Genomic DNA, 14,861 nt, shown 5'->3' with positions numbered 1-14,861 from the left:
AACAACAGCCGATCAAGCTTAAACGTGCTGCTGTTGTTTAGTGCAACATCTGCTGGTTTCCTCTTTCTGGCGCAAAGTGGGCGATAAACAAGAGAGAAAAGCCGATCAGCTGATCATTGATCAGTTTCATGATTGAAGTAGCAACAGGAGAGGGAGGGGGAGAGAATGAGAGAAGAGGCAGCTGTGCAGCATAAAGACAGAATAAATCCAGCTTTGTGTCTTTTTTCCATTCTAGCTAAAGTCCGGGACAAACTGCGTCTCTTCTCAGCTCAATAAGAAACGTGTAATATTTTCTCTGAATGAGGGACCATTCCATTTTTTTAAGGAGCCGTTGGCAACTCTACTAACCTTATGAATAAAATAAAGTTCACTATCAGTAACATCACAGCACCCACCCAGCTGTATAAAAACTCCGTCAAACTGGCTAGAACGCAGTATGAGTTATTGCAACTGACAGTAAAAAGTCAGCAACATGAAAATAAACTCCACCTAAACTTGGTTTATATCTGACCCAGATAGACTGCAGGTCATAACTTCTTACCTGAAGTTCAGTTCACCTGACACTCGGACTGGTGGCTGCTTCGGGTCTCTCCTCCTGCCTCCCCTTCCCTCATCCACCTGTTGCCTCTGTGGAAGCCCCGTCATAGCCACCACCAAACAACGGAGTTATTTCTACACATCGACCTGCATCTGGCCAATCCACCACCTCTCATTGTTCATGCCATTACAAAAAAAATAAAAAATAAGTCACTGGGGATATGCCCGGTATGCCCGATGGCCAGTCCAGCTATGTTAACCTGCAACCAAATCTGCAGCTCCATACAGCAATGTTACGACTTAGATTATATCTTATAACGCATAACTCTTATGTTAGCTGCCCTCAGTAGCATACTGTCTGAAATATTCCACAGCTGCAATAATTCTTTAAGTGTTATTTTTTTCCTTGGTATTCTAATTTCACCGAAGTTTACTAAACTCAACAAACTTGATATTACTTACCGGGACATTTATTCTGTCCTCATTTTCTTTCACCGAAAAATTGTTTCCTGTAGTGCCATCTTTCGCGCTTGGCTCTCCTACCTTTGCTAACGTGATGCGCATAGCGCAGAAGCGATGCTGCATTCACTTACACTCGGATATCTGAGCGTCACCGTGAAAACATAATCGGACATTTGATATTTGATTGAATTTTATTGTTTTGCCTTTGGGGTGGCACCTGGGGTGGCCAGTCTGGTTTGGGGGGTGGCCTGTGCCCCCCCAAGCCACCCCGCTGGACACGCCATTGCCTCTAACCTCTGAGCAAGGCACTTTCACCAGACAATTTAGATTTGTGATCCAACAACAATTAGCTTCAAGTGTTTGATTATGAAAAACTCATGTCTTGGACATAAATGTGGATTAGTGGATTAGGCGACGGTTAAAATAAATCAATTTTCGACCTCGAAGCATCGTGATGACGTACTCTACTTAAAGACAAAAATAAGCGGGGTGCAGTCAGTCCCCGTTAGCTCGCCGTGATCGTATAGTGGTTAGTACTCTGCGTTGTGGCCGCAGCAACCCCGGTTCGAATCCGGGTCACGGCAGAGATGTACGTCATCCTCCGGACGGCTTGTTTTTATCGATTTAAATTGTTAATACACTCTTACGCCACTTTAACGTGATTTTGTTGTTGTTGTAATACAAGCTTTGCATTTCCGTTTTAGGCTGACGAAACATTTTCACTCAATTTGCTTGCCGCAATGACAACGAATGGCCTGCAGGTGGCAGCCCAACACATTTAATATCCACCACCTGGGAAGTTGTGTGACACCCGACGCCGCTGGTTTTAGGTCAGCCAGGCAGGAGCAGCTTGATTTCTCTCCAACGTTTCATCGTGAACCTGAAGTCTACCTCCAAAGACCCATTAAAGGATTCACACTGCTCCTCGCACAGCATGATTTGGGTGAATAATTTTAACTTCATACTGAGGGAGTCATAAAAAGAAGCTAACCTTTTAAAAGTTTTCTAATGCATAATTGCTGGTCATGGGAAAATTAGGCGTAAGAAAAGAAAATCAGTATATACTGAAACTTCACACTCCCGTTGGCTCTCTTTGACGTCAGTTTTCATTTGGACCCGCCCGCTTGCTCAAGTGGCAGCAGTGAATGGTGAGAGATAATCCTCAGCTCTACACAGACACACACACAGAGCAGCAGGGCTGAGCAGCCTCTGGATCTGGATGCGGGCATCCTTGGATTTCGCTCTCAGCACGGGCCCACAGCACGGAAAACTTAACGGGACAACAATGGTGCTTGCCTCGGCGGCTGAATCCGTGGCTGCTGGTCGTTCAGGGGACCGGGAAATGCGGTCAATGTGACATTCACTTGCATGCTGGTGTTCGAGTTTATTGTTCTGGTCCTGTAGACGCAGAGCGGCGAAACCTGGGAGAGAAAGATGTTGAGCCGATTTATGAGTGGCAGCGTCAGGAATCTTGAGCGGGAATACAACTGCACGGTCAGGCTGCTGGACGACACGGAATATACGTGCACCATTCAGGTTAGTCACCTGTTTATTCAGTCCACAGCGCGCTGCGATTGTGTCTGACCTGGCAGACAGAAAAGCAAGTGTTTTATCAGGGGGGGTGGCAGCAAGTGCCTGAATGCCCCGCTGCTGCTCCTGCTGCTGGTGTCAACCAAGATAAATTAGACCTAAAATAGAAACGTGTAGTTATTTATTTTGCCATCCCGAATAGGCTTGTGCAAACCTTTTTTCTCCCCCTTTCATGACCTACTATTACCTCAACCATCAGAGAATTCGGTCGTGGGATTAGAGACGTCAGGGAGCCTTGTAGTACAGACATAACTCAAGCTCGGATTGAGTGGTTGCCAGAAGCTCACTATCCTCTTAAAGTAATGAATGAAAGCAGTTCCCCTCCCTCTGTATAATAATAATAATGATAATAATAATAATAATAATAATAATAATAATAATAATAATAATATCCTCTCCAATCTTGAGAAGGGAGGCTGTTGGTAACGCTGTCCATGCAGTTTCCAGCAATGCACATAGGGTATCCCATGAAACATGCCCCCTCAGTTGCACAATGTGCCACTACACTGATAAAACCAAAGATGTGCCATGTGCTGTTGATGCAGGGTTGGATGTGATGATTAAATGGCTGCAGCTTCCCGGTGTTCACGAACGGCACATGTCCTCTTTTAAGAGGGATTTTCCAGAACCCAAAACAAACGATTGATATTGTCAGCGCAGGCATATTTCTTTAAAAACTTAAAACAAGCCCAGGCCCTGATCATAATAACCGTCTTTCCCTCCCTTTGGTCTCTCTCTACTCCCAGCGTTGCTTTGATGATGGTGCAGTTTTATGTTCATGCTGATTTTAGTAGTAGGTGAGAGGGCCTGTCACTTCAATTACAAGACAGCGGCTGCTCTGTTTGTGGATGCTGTGGAGTTGTGGTGAAGTGATGTAAGGAAACCCTGGGAGAATTCTCCTGATTAGTCAGCGACATGTAGATAAACACACAGCAAAACCATCTTGCAGCATACCGAGGAATTGTTTAACCTGTAATGGGAACAACGAAACCCTAATAAGACGCGTGATTGTTGTCACTTTAGTGTCTGCTGTCACCAGCGGGCTACAGAGCCACCACTCCTCTTTCCCCCAGCGAGCAAGCGTGAAATGCAAACCGCAGCTACTATAGGATCGTGACTGTGTGCCCAGGTTGTAAACAGATCTGCATTTCTGCTCGGAGAGCTGAGCAAGACATGGAGCGGGGCCAGATGGACTGTGAAGCCAGCAGGTGTGCTGTTTGCAGCAGAGTCGTGTGGTCTAGGGGGCTGACGTCACCAGGGTGGAAAAGAGAAGAGTGGAGTGCAAGAGGAGAATGCTGTAGCTCTGCTGTGATTGTCTGGCATCCTGGTTATCTTTCTGCCTAACCTGGCCCAGGGAGGGAGGAGTAAAATCCACCTGACTAGCCACATCGGTTTCATGGCCCACCAGGAAAACAAAAACAGGGGATGCAAACTAGCTCAGGTCATATACTCGTTGAGCCTCTCTTTTACCTGATTTTTTTTTCAATGCACTTTCAAACTTTTCAAAGGCTCCATATTCATATTTTTACCCTTCTTCCATTCCCTGGCATTCAATCAGGTGACATTAATTCAGTGGAGTGTAACCACCCCCATGGTGTCTGCATAATAAAACCACCTTCAGCAGAAATTAAAAGCACAAAGTACGCATGCACCAGAGCAAAGCAGGGCACCAAGGGCTTTCAGAAGAAGGGCAGGAAATGTGTCCGTCTTTTTAAAGCGGTGGCAGCTGTAATGCACGAACATAAGTTTTGCTTTAATGAATTATGGATCTTTCCACTATGTTTGGGAAGGGAAAGTGAGCACATCTCATTAGACCGCCCTGTAAGATGAGTTCTTGTCTCCATGCAGGTTGATGGAAGTGCCTGAAATCCTCTTTGCCCTCAGGCTTTTTCTGCTCTGTGATTTTAATGTTGCAATGCAATGTTGCCACACAGAGTCAGCCTGAGAATTAGCTGTCTCTCATTTTTGTCATTTCCTGAGAATAAAAGATGAATCACATTTAAAAAAAAAAAAGCTGTATTATTTTTCAAGGACAGTGGGTGTGCCCACTGTGAAAAGAGAATATACTGTCATTTTTTTTTTACCTTCTACTGAAGCAAAACTCCAGCATTATTATCAGCTTACAGTCGTGTAGCTGATATTGCTTTCACACCATGAACCTCTGTGTGTGTGTGTGTGTGTGTGTATGTGGGGATATAACACTTGTCACTGGGAAAACAGATTTAGGTCCCGGTAATATTATGTCACCTTTAAAGGACATCACTGTAAAATACACCATGTGAAAAGGACCTTACACCCTCTTTCAGTTCTATGGTTTTATGATGAGGACATGATGAAAAAAATCATCTGGTCCTAACAGTTTGAGAAGTGGATAAAACCAACCTCCAGTCAACAACCCCTCAAGGAATATTAAACTGTGTCATTATATATTTAACAAATTTTATCCAAAATGTAGAAGCAGAATGTGGTATCACAGATTAGGTTTGCATCTAAAAGAACCACAAGACCTCTGGAACAATGTCCTTTGGGCAGACAAGAGCAAAGTGGACATGTTTGGCCATAATACAAAGCACCATGTTTGGCAAAAACCAAACACAGCATATCAACTGACAAGCATGGTGGTGGAGGGGTGATGATTTGGACTTGTTTTGCAGCCACAGGACCTGGGCACCTTGCTGTCATTGAGTCAACAATGAACTCATCAGTATACCAAAGTATTCTAGAGCGTGAGGTCATCTGTCCAAAAGCCAAAGCTTGGCCATAATTTTGTCATGACAGTGATCTCAAGCTCTAAATCTACAGCTCAGTGACAGTCCATCTCAAAACACCATTGAAATTTCCTGAAATGGTGGGACGTTAAGAGAGCTGTGCATAAAGAAATGCCCACAAACCTCAATGAACTGAAGCAATGTTGTAAAAAATAGTGGGCCAACATTACTTCACTACAATCCGGGGGGGCTGAATCGATCCATCTTTAGTTTAGTGTCACAGGGAGCTATCTCGTTTATTTTGGCTGTTAAAGAACAAAAAAACACAAGCATATATCCATTAAGTTGTTATAGTATGAAAGGTCGAGACTGCTGTCCTGTCCACAGACAGGAGAGAGACAAATAGCCATTGGATCCAATTTAGAATTTTCAAACATGACTGATTTTAGACAGTCGGAGGAAGTCAAAGTATCTTAGGGTGCCGTAGCCATCCAGTACATTCAAACTCAGGTCCTCCATGCTGTACGTGCACAGTGCTAACCACTGTGCTACCAACGTGACTATGAATTCAATTTTATTTGTAGTTACAGTTTTGCAGAAGTCCATTATTTACATTCTCTCTTTGCAGTCTTGTTGGCCACTTCTGGATCTGCAGATCTATCTGTGGTGGAGGCTGTGGGTTGACAGTCAGACACACACTGTTGGCTAGGTCCCCCCACCATCTCCACCATCTTTTTAGTTGAATTCTATTTAAAGTTCAAGGAGTGCAGAAAAATGTGATTGCTTTTTTGCCACAGTGGAGCAACTGCACAACTCCTCCACTGATAAAGTAAATTATAGCTTATCTTCTTAGAAACCTATGCTTATCCTTTTTTTTTTCTAACAGCTGTTTTGCTATTTGAAAACACAGCCAGTCGCTCACAGTCCAGTCTCAATTCTATCACTTACGAGAAAAAAATATGCTAAGAAAATAAAGAGTTTGCTGAAGTTTTATATTCTTTAACCAAAATGAATACAAAGTGAATACAATCAATCCTCTGGAAGTTTTCCTGAGATTTGCTGACCTCTTGGTGAGGAGGCTGCAGGGGGATGGTAGCCTTATTGAGGGTGCTTCACTTTGAAACACAGTGCCAGCAGCTCAGCTGTTGCTACGGGGACTCCACAGTTACTCTAACAAAATGTGAGATCACTCAGTGGTCAGGATTTCTCTTCCAAAAGGCCACAGACAAAGATGTAGCCGTTAGCAGTTACAGGAAGGTAATTTATTCCCTGAGTACTCCCAGAGGACCCTAGTAGTGATTTGACTGTTGTCATGTTTGTCTACAACAGGACTATCATGGGACTGCTCCACTGATGCATATTTACTCTTGTTATTCCCATCTGGTGTTTAGATATTTTATGAAGTCTAAAAGGAATGAAATGGTTTTATTGATCTCCTTATTGCTAATATTTTTGGCCCGTGTTCAAATGCAGTAGCTGATTTTATGCACCTTTTTTCTTGTTTAAACATCTTTGTCAGTAATAAAATTAATTGATGAATTGGTCACTGTTGTGTTTTAGTGGGACAAGTCAAGAATTCTGCTGCAGGAAAAAAGTCTGAGCTAGAATAATACAATCCAACTTTTAATTTAATAATAATGAACAGAGTTATAAAATGTAAATAAACATACTGATATATTGTTTATACCGGTTTGAACAGGTGTTTGATACCATATATTTAATGGATATATTCTTTTGAAATGGTGGGATGTAAAGAGAGCTGTGCATAAACAAATGTCCGTTAGCATGTGGTTTCTTATATTAATTTGAAAGTGTTTCAGATTAAAAAAAATAATAGTCAGGATAAGTTCATCTCAAGTAAAAATCTTCATTGGGGAATGTGGCTAGCTCGAAAACAAATGTTTATTTGCAGCAAGGGGTGGAAAATGTGGCTTTCTGATAGAAAAAGATACTAAACAGTGGATTATTAATGCTTCCATCCAGCTTCATTTACAAGTGTAAGTAAATAGAGGGAATGTCCCATCCTTCTTTTCCAATGAGCTTTTGTCACTAATGACACACTTCCTAATTTGAAGTGTGAGTCTACTGAAACAGTGCCAGCAGCACTATGCAATAATAGTGGCACAGCTTTATATGCAGTGACCCAGCATGAAAAATGTAGAAGCACAAGGGTGTGTCTAGGGCAGCGGTCCCCAACCTTTTTTGCGCCACGGACCGGTTTATGCCCGACAATATTTTCAAGGACCGGCCTTTAAGGTGTCGCGGATAAATACAACAAAATAAAACTAGTATCGGTACCGAAAAAAAGAATATTTATTCATAACACACGTGAAAAGACCCAGGAAAACAGAGTTAACGATAAAAACGATAACAAAATAACGCTGAAAAATGATTAAAAACCCCAAAAACCATACATTTCACACCTGAGCCTCAACTCTCGTGGCCCGGTACCAAACGACTCACGGACCGGTACCAGTCCAAGGCCCGGGGGTTGAAGACCGCTGGTCTAGTGAGTGTTCTCTCTCGGTATTTCACGTAAAAGTGTAAAATAACTGGTTAGCACTTCAGTTTGACAATAGCTAAAGTAACTAAACTTTGTAACATGTCTGGAGCTACATAAAATTGCAAAAATAAAATTGCAAAAATATGCTATATAAAATATAAATGGCACTATATAAAATGTTTCTTGCATATTTTTTGTGCTTTGTTGGAAGTTGTTGACATACCAAACCTCCTAAATTGTAGTTGGAAGATGAGATGTTGCTCTTGCTCTCAGACATGCCTGGGCTTGTCCTGTTGCACAGAACATAGATTCATGGCATTGCTATTGATATGACATCACAATATGACATTTTTATATCATGCAAAAATTTATCAAAGATTATACGATATGGCATAAAACTATTCATAGCTATTATAGTTTACGTTATCCAGCATGAAAACACCGTGTGGAGTTTTTGTGTTCTTCCTGTGCCTGTGTGGTTTCCCTCCGAGTACTAAGGCTTCTTCCCACATCCCCCAAACCTGCTTTTTAGGTTAACTGGTGATTCCAAACTGGCCTTGGGTGTGAATGTGAGTGTGAACGGTTATTTGTTTCTGTGTGCTTGCCCTTTGACAGACTGGCGACCTTTTCAGTGTGTACCCCGCTTCTCGCCCTGTGACAGCTGGGATGGGCTCCAGCCCCAGAGCGACCCTGAGCTGGATAAGCAGAAATAAATGGATGGATGGTGTGAAAACTCAGTGATCTGTGATGTCTGCAGTTCGGTCTCTTGACTGACTTTACATTGTGAGGACCCTCAGAAGTGTCCAGCCCAGGCTTAATACACATAGAACCTGTGTATTAGAGATGAAAGATATGCATATGTCTGTGTGCTCCGATCTCATAGAGGCTGATGCTGTTGCAATACTTCATATAAATCATTAAAATCTCTGCTAGGTCTAAATGTTTCATGAGACGTAATCTGTCATTTCTGTTTACCACCATCGGTGCACGCCAGTGTCATGATTGGCTGAACAGATTACCTCGCTATACTGTCTGTCTGTCTATAGTGGCATTCTACAGTCCCCTTGCTGAGGATTTGATACGTGGAAGCAGCTTCTTTTCAGTCACACTTTATCAGTCAGTTTTTGCTGATAATGAAAGAGCTGGTGCGTTGTGTAAAGACTGCAAAGGGCCATTGCTCCGTTGGTACCCTCTGGATGAGGTCTTTGTCTTTCATTGCTGTTTCACACTCGGCTCAGGTGCCCCAACAGAGCGTTACAGTACCTGGATTTTAAACTTAGCCTGACCTGCATTGGCTTGCTGGGATACATGAAAGAGCGTAGCAGAAGACAAGATGCCAGAAGCTTTTGCTACACACTCGTTGAAGTATGAGCTCACACACGAGCAGTTTATGCTTTCTTATAATTGTCAACAGGCCGCTAAATGTGGGTGTATAGCATAGCCTGTTTGGGTCGGTCTAACCGAATGGCTTTCTTATATTCTCCAGTGTCTCTTTGTGTGTGTGTGTGTGTGTGTGTGTGTGTGTGTGTGTGTGTGTGTGTGTGTGGGGTGGGGGTCTGAATGGAGAGCAGGGAGGCAGTCTGTCAGTGTGTCAGGAGCAGTGCTGCCTTTGTGTTGTCTGGGATGCCTTGTGTGACAAAGAGAAACAGAGGGGGCTCGAGGTTGTGCTCCACCTGAAAGCATGAATATTAAAACACACTACTACAGCAATATATCCTCGTGGTGACTGGTCTGCTAATGAGAGAAGTGGATGCGAGTAGAGCAGCTAATGATCCCATTCCTCTCTCAGGATTAGGTTCACTTTAAAGGGAGATGGCCTACAGCTATATTAATGCAAACAGATTGCACAGCTTGTTACTTTGATTTACATACTTCACTGGCCTCATTAATGAAATAGTTTGGTGCAAGAAACTCTTGGTAGAGACTGAATTCGAGAGCCTTGGAATATTTACAAGGGGAGAAACAAAGCTTTGATCAATTACAGATAGGGAAGGATGTTTGTAACCTGCAGTCATGACTCAACAGGAATGATGCACCACCACCACCACAAGCCTTGGAACTAATCAGATAAGTTCCGCCTTCAAGCAGTGACCTTAAAAAAATGTGCAAGTGCAATATATAATCAAACAGAATTTTAATTGCAATGTTGTAGCGGGCAAGCTTGGGATTTACTGGAGGAGGACAGCAACCTTAATATTTGGATATTGGGTTACCTTTTGTAATGAGAGGGATTTTTGGGGGGGCGGGGGTGAGAGTTGTGTTGTGTAACTGCCTTCTTGTTTTTGTTCTGGGGCCACTACATGCGCAACCACAACTTTGCAAATAGCTGCAAAGGGTATACAATATAAGATTTTATTAATTTTGCAGGGCTTTCACTTAGTACAGAACAAGTTTGAAAATTTTAAATTGAAATTCAGAATATCTCTATAATTGGAACTGGACCTTACTCGGATTGCTTCTGAAAGTTCAGTTAAGCACGTTGCAGAATGCTGCTTCCCATACTCAGGCTTTATTTGTTGTCCTCTCTGCCATGCTTCCTTCATGCTTTCTCTCCATTGCCCTGCTCCTGTTTGTCTTTGGGCCTCAGGGCTCTCTGCTGTATGAGAGAATCAGCCTTTGTCTCACTCTGTACTTCAAGGCCCTGTGCCTCTGCAGACTAATGAGGAAGCGCAGGGACAGGACTCGGACTACTACAATGCAAGTGAAATTAGCACAATGTTGCTTTTTGACTTGGGTTGCACAACAGCAAGTAAAAATGTTTAGTATCTGCAGTAAATTCTTTGCATTTAATATTATTGACATATTGTCTGCACATTAAAACAGAACATAATATAGTTGGTCTTTGTCAGGACAACCGTTATTCTGCTCGTGAGTGATCTCTTCTCCAGCACAAAAGTTGCTTTGTGATGGAGATTTATACCAGAGCGGGTGTCATCAGCATATAGGTCAGGTGCTGAGCTTAAATCAGATGTGATCTGACAGCCGTGACAGTTTTCTGTTGGCCGACGAGCCAACGAAACAGTAAAAATACAGCCGGAGCAGAACTGATGGACAATATGGTAGTGATTAGTTTACTCTTCAGCTCTTAGTTCAGTATTCATCGTACTCAAGATTGATGTGTTACAAAGGAGCATATTTGTCATTTTTTTCATCTTCCACATTTTTCCCCATGTCTCTTTTTTCATCCTGACCTCATCTGCTCCACAGGTCACCTCTTTCTCTCTGTGTCATCGGGATTGTGGTTCAGCTTCACACCGTCTCACTGCAGGATTTTTATGAGCTAATGATTGCCGTTCCTTCCCTCCGTTCTTCATCTCACCTTGCCTCCATCATTGTGTTTTAGTTGTCTTATTTGTCTCTTCAGCAGATTTACATTCTCGCTGTGCTCTGTGAGGCCTCGTCTCTGTAATGTGTCGACTGTTCTTTGCCATTAAAGAAATGGATGATTTGCTGTTGTTGTTCTGAAGGGCATAGCAAGGACTAGTTTATTTTTCTGTCCAGCTCTGTGGTTGCACGTGTGCTGTCATTCAAGTAGACAAGAAAACATCAACAAAAAAACATGATATGATTATCGGACTAGAAGTGGTATCATTTACAGTACTGGGGAAAAATCTTGGGCCACCACTCACTTCTTGATATTGTTCGAGGAAATAAGTAACGATTTCTGATTAAACTTTAGTGAATACTAGATGACTCAGTTGAAGCGTCAGGTACATCTCTCAGGTCCTGTGTCAGGCCTTTGCTTAATTTTTGTCCTGTTTCTTAATGACAGACTTTCAGAAACTTTTCATTTGCTGTAGTTCTTTTAAGGCCTGTCACTTGCTCAGATTCACATTTAGGACAGATATATGTCAAGTTTTCAGCTAAAAGCTTTTTGGGAATCACCTTTTCTGTGAAAAAAATGTTTTATGCCTGTCAGACTGTGTTATCTTTGACATCTTTCATATATTCTGCTAAAAAAACAGGAACAAATTGTTTTTTTTTGTTGTTGTTTTTTTTTACAGCCTAAAAGCCTAAAGGTACAATTTCAAATTGGTTCTTTGCTGCTGTCCAAAGAAAAACTATGAAAGACCATCAGAAAGCTTGGAGAAGCGTTGCTCAAGGCCACTATAAAAAATTACAAGAAAGTCTGGCTCCTTGGAAGCAAAATGTAATGAAGCAAAGAGTGGGTCAAGACTTCTGCACAGCACTGTAATGCCGTTTACTGTTTTTTTTTGTTTTCAGTAGGAAGGCCAAGGATGACTTCCTATTTTTCCAAGTTAATGTAAATGTTTTGTGATTCAGAAAGCTCATTTCAAGGATCCTGATCCCTGGAATATAGCTCCAGAAAACTGAAGTATTACTTAACACGTATTAATTTAAAAGGAGGGATGACTTTGCTTTGTCACATGTAATGTATTCAAGAGCTGGAATGTTTATCTTACGGTCTCGTAACGCATTTTCAGACAGTATTCATACACCGCAAATGTGTGGCATCAGTGCGCATTTTGTAAATGGTTCTGTTCACGCAGTTTTTCAGATAGTGAGTTTTGTATAAAGAAATCATAAGTACAAATGTTTCAAGCAATATTTTGTGAGAGCTTCTGAAATCTGAGACATTACTGGCATCCTGAGATTCGATGCACAGCATTTGCCAAGAGTCTGTGTGATTAACAAGGAGCATACTGTGTCAGGTGCCTCTGAATGCACAACCCAGCTACTACCCACTGCAGCTGGAAAAGATTAAACATTTTTCTGATCCTGCAGAGTAACTATTGCCAGACTGGAATAACTGAATGGGTAACCTGGGATTCATGATCTAAGTATTTATCTGTCCATACCAGAGATTGTTGAAAAGAAAAAAGATGGATAGGCCTACAAGTGAAGCAAATGTGGAATGCCTTACATGTGTATTCTGTCTAATGAAAGCAGAGGACGACCGCTCTGGCTGCAAAAACACTAAAGTGTTGAAGTCTATTTAAAAAATACTTCTCACTTGATTTATAACATCAGGACACATTTTCCCAAGGTTCTTCTTATTAATTGTTAGTTTTACATCTTTTACACCAGTCACACAGATGTAGAAATGAGTCATTAGGGACAAATTTGTATTTTTTTTTTATCTGGTTTGGTGAGTGGTTGCTCATTGTCACTTATTGTTATGGAGAGGGGTTGCAAAAATGGTTCTGCACCAAAAACATCCTTGTTATTGCTTTGGTGGCCAGCAGATTGCTGCAGCTGAGTATAGATAGCATGGATCACGCCGACTTGTCTGCAAACACACTCAGATACTTTCTGAGTGGTAATAAAACCTGAAAAAGCCTGATGCAAACTAAAAACAGAGAGTGCTCTCATTGAAAGAAAGGAAAAAAGCCTTACTATATTAAAATCAACATATTGTGATGACTGTTTCTGGGTGTGAATTCTCTTATTGAACTGTGGATGACTGAGGCAATCTGCTATTGACCAAAGTAATTGCATATCACGTAGCAGCTTCCAGCAACCTCCAGGAACCACTTGCTGACTGATTGGCAAATACACATTTTTCCCTCTCAACTTGCGCTTGCCTGGGAATCGCCAACCACTCTGCAGGCCAGTATGACGGGAACCAAAAGTGAAACAGAGTAAAATTCATTTCTTAATCCAACAGAATCAGAAGCTTGTGACACAGCCAATGTTTGCAAATAATTGCTTTCTCATGTAATCATTTCTGCAGATAAATTACCAACATGCTGCCATCAGTCTGAATGAACAAAACAATACTATTGACATTAATTTATCGATATGAAATGGTGAAAGAATTGCAGCACTTTGTCCCTAGTCACATTAGCAGTGTTCGGCAGAGTGTGTTTTACAGTTTTGTTTCGTTTACCAGGAAGAAGGCGGCTGGTCTTGTGCGTCATAATGAAAGTGATCATTAAGGAAAAACCATCTGTACTCCAGCCCAACAGTGTGTAGCTCTCCGAGAAATACACGATCCTGTCATCATCCTGCAGACGTGGCTGGGTGCCTGTAATGAGGGCTACTTGAGCTGCACTTAGGGAGTGCAGGGTCTGTTTATTCTGATATCCTCTCCTTTAGTGTCTTTTATCTGTGACAATATACGCTTTCTGTCAGATGTGCGATGACACACAGTTGATGAAAATAACAAAGATAGAGTAGGAGAGCTTTGAGCCAGCTGTGTCCAGCGGTACAGGAAGATGCTGAGATGAGGCGGAGCGGTTGTTTTTGGCGTTTAGAGTTGAAAATTTACGCTTTCAGTGTTTAATTCATCTTTGTCTTATTTTCCACCCACTCTGGATAATTTTCCTCGAGAGAAAGAATTTTCTTTTCCAGTGGGTAGTTCGATGAGTTGCTTTATGAGCGTCAGTATTTTTCTGGATTGTTTGCATTGTTTGTGTTAGCATTTGTACATCATATTTACACGACAAATCGCTGATCTGTCAATATTTTAGTCCATCTTAGGATCAAATAAAAGCCTGGGTGGCTCCTGTTGTTCCACGTGTGTCAGGGACTGCAGATTACATGGACAGCTATTCATGCATGCAATCGGTCTCTTTTTTTCCTTTGTGTGTGTGTCAGCGCAGCAGTCAGAAAAGATGAGCGTCTCTGGAGAGGACATAGATGAACACACACACAGGGGGACAAAGAGGCTGGCCAATGAAAATACACAACAACCCCAACACACAAAGACAGCTGTCCAGTGCAGGTCCTGGTTCAATTCAGCAAATGTGTTTTTATTAAAAGCAGCAACAGTACTGCAGTGTTTGCCATTAAAAGGCTGCTCTGTCTAGTTGCAAGAATTTTTTTTTTTTTCCCTAATAGTTCGATCCTATTTTGCCCTCTGAACTGCTTTTATTTTTTTACAGCGTTGATTCAACCTGGAAACATTCTTAAGACTCGGTTTCTGTTTCCTGTGTCTGACAGAAAAAATTTCTGATTTCTAAATCACCAAATATCGGTATCGGTCTTAAAAATCCAGTGTATGTCAGGAACTACTTGGTATTACTTGGTAATAGATTTTCTATCACCGAGAGCATCACAAAGACAAATAATTGACATCAACTTTGTCCCATTATGTC

General features: G+C 41.8%; 1 protein-coding gene and 1 non-coding gene across 5 annotated transcripts in view; both read left to right on the top strand.

The window, feature by feature from the left end:
- The first annotated feature begins 1,511 nt into the window (after window positions 1-1,511).
- trnah-gug (transfer RNA histidin (anticodon GUG)) lies at window positions 1,512-1,583 on the top strand. Its single transcript has one exon. It is a non-coding gene; the product is annotated as a tRNA-His (tRNA).
- Window positions 1,584-2,135: 552 nt separating this feature from the next.
- frmd5a (FERM domain containing 5a) overlaps window positions 2,136-14,861 on the top strand; it is a 70,390-nt gene continuing 57,664 nt past the window's right edge. For 3 of the 4 annotated variants that reach the window (XM_085282129.1, XM_085282130.1, XM_085282128.1), the window contains exon 1: window positions 2,137-2,535. In XM_085282129.1, the coding sequence (XP_085138255.1) occupies window positions 2,434-2,535 (102 nt within the window). In that variant the 5' untranslated portion in view covers window positions 2,137-2,433. Of the gene's footprint in view, window positions 2,536-14,861 lie in introns of all 4 variants that reach the window. The other variant, XM_085282131.1, reaches the window with a different exon arrangement.

Source organism: Mchenga conophoros, linkage group LG7, assembly GCF_057382185.1.
Source record: "Mchenga conophoros isolate Kocher_MC1m ecotype Shallow Benthic linkage group LG7, M_conophoros_male_GT1.1, whole genome shotgun sequence".
Classification (NCBI taxonomy): domain Eukaryota; kingdom Metazoa; phylum Chordata; class Actinopteri; order Cichliformes; family Cichlidae; genus Mchenga; species Mchenga conophoros.
This window is presented reverse-complemented; position numbering and strand designations above follow the sequence as displayed.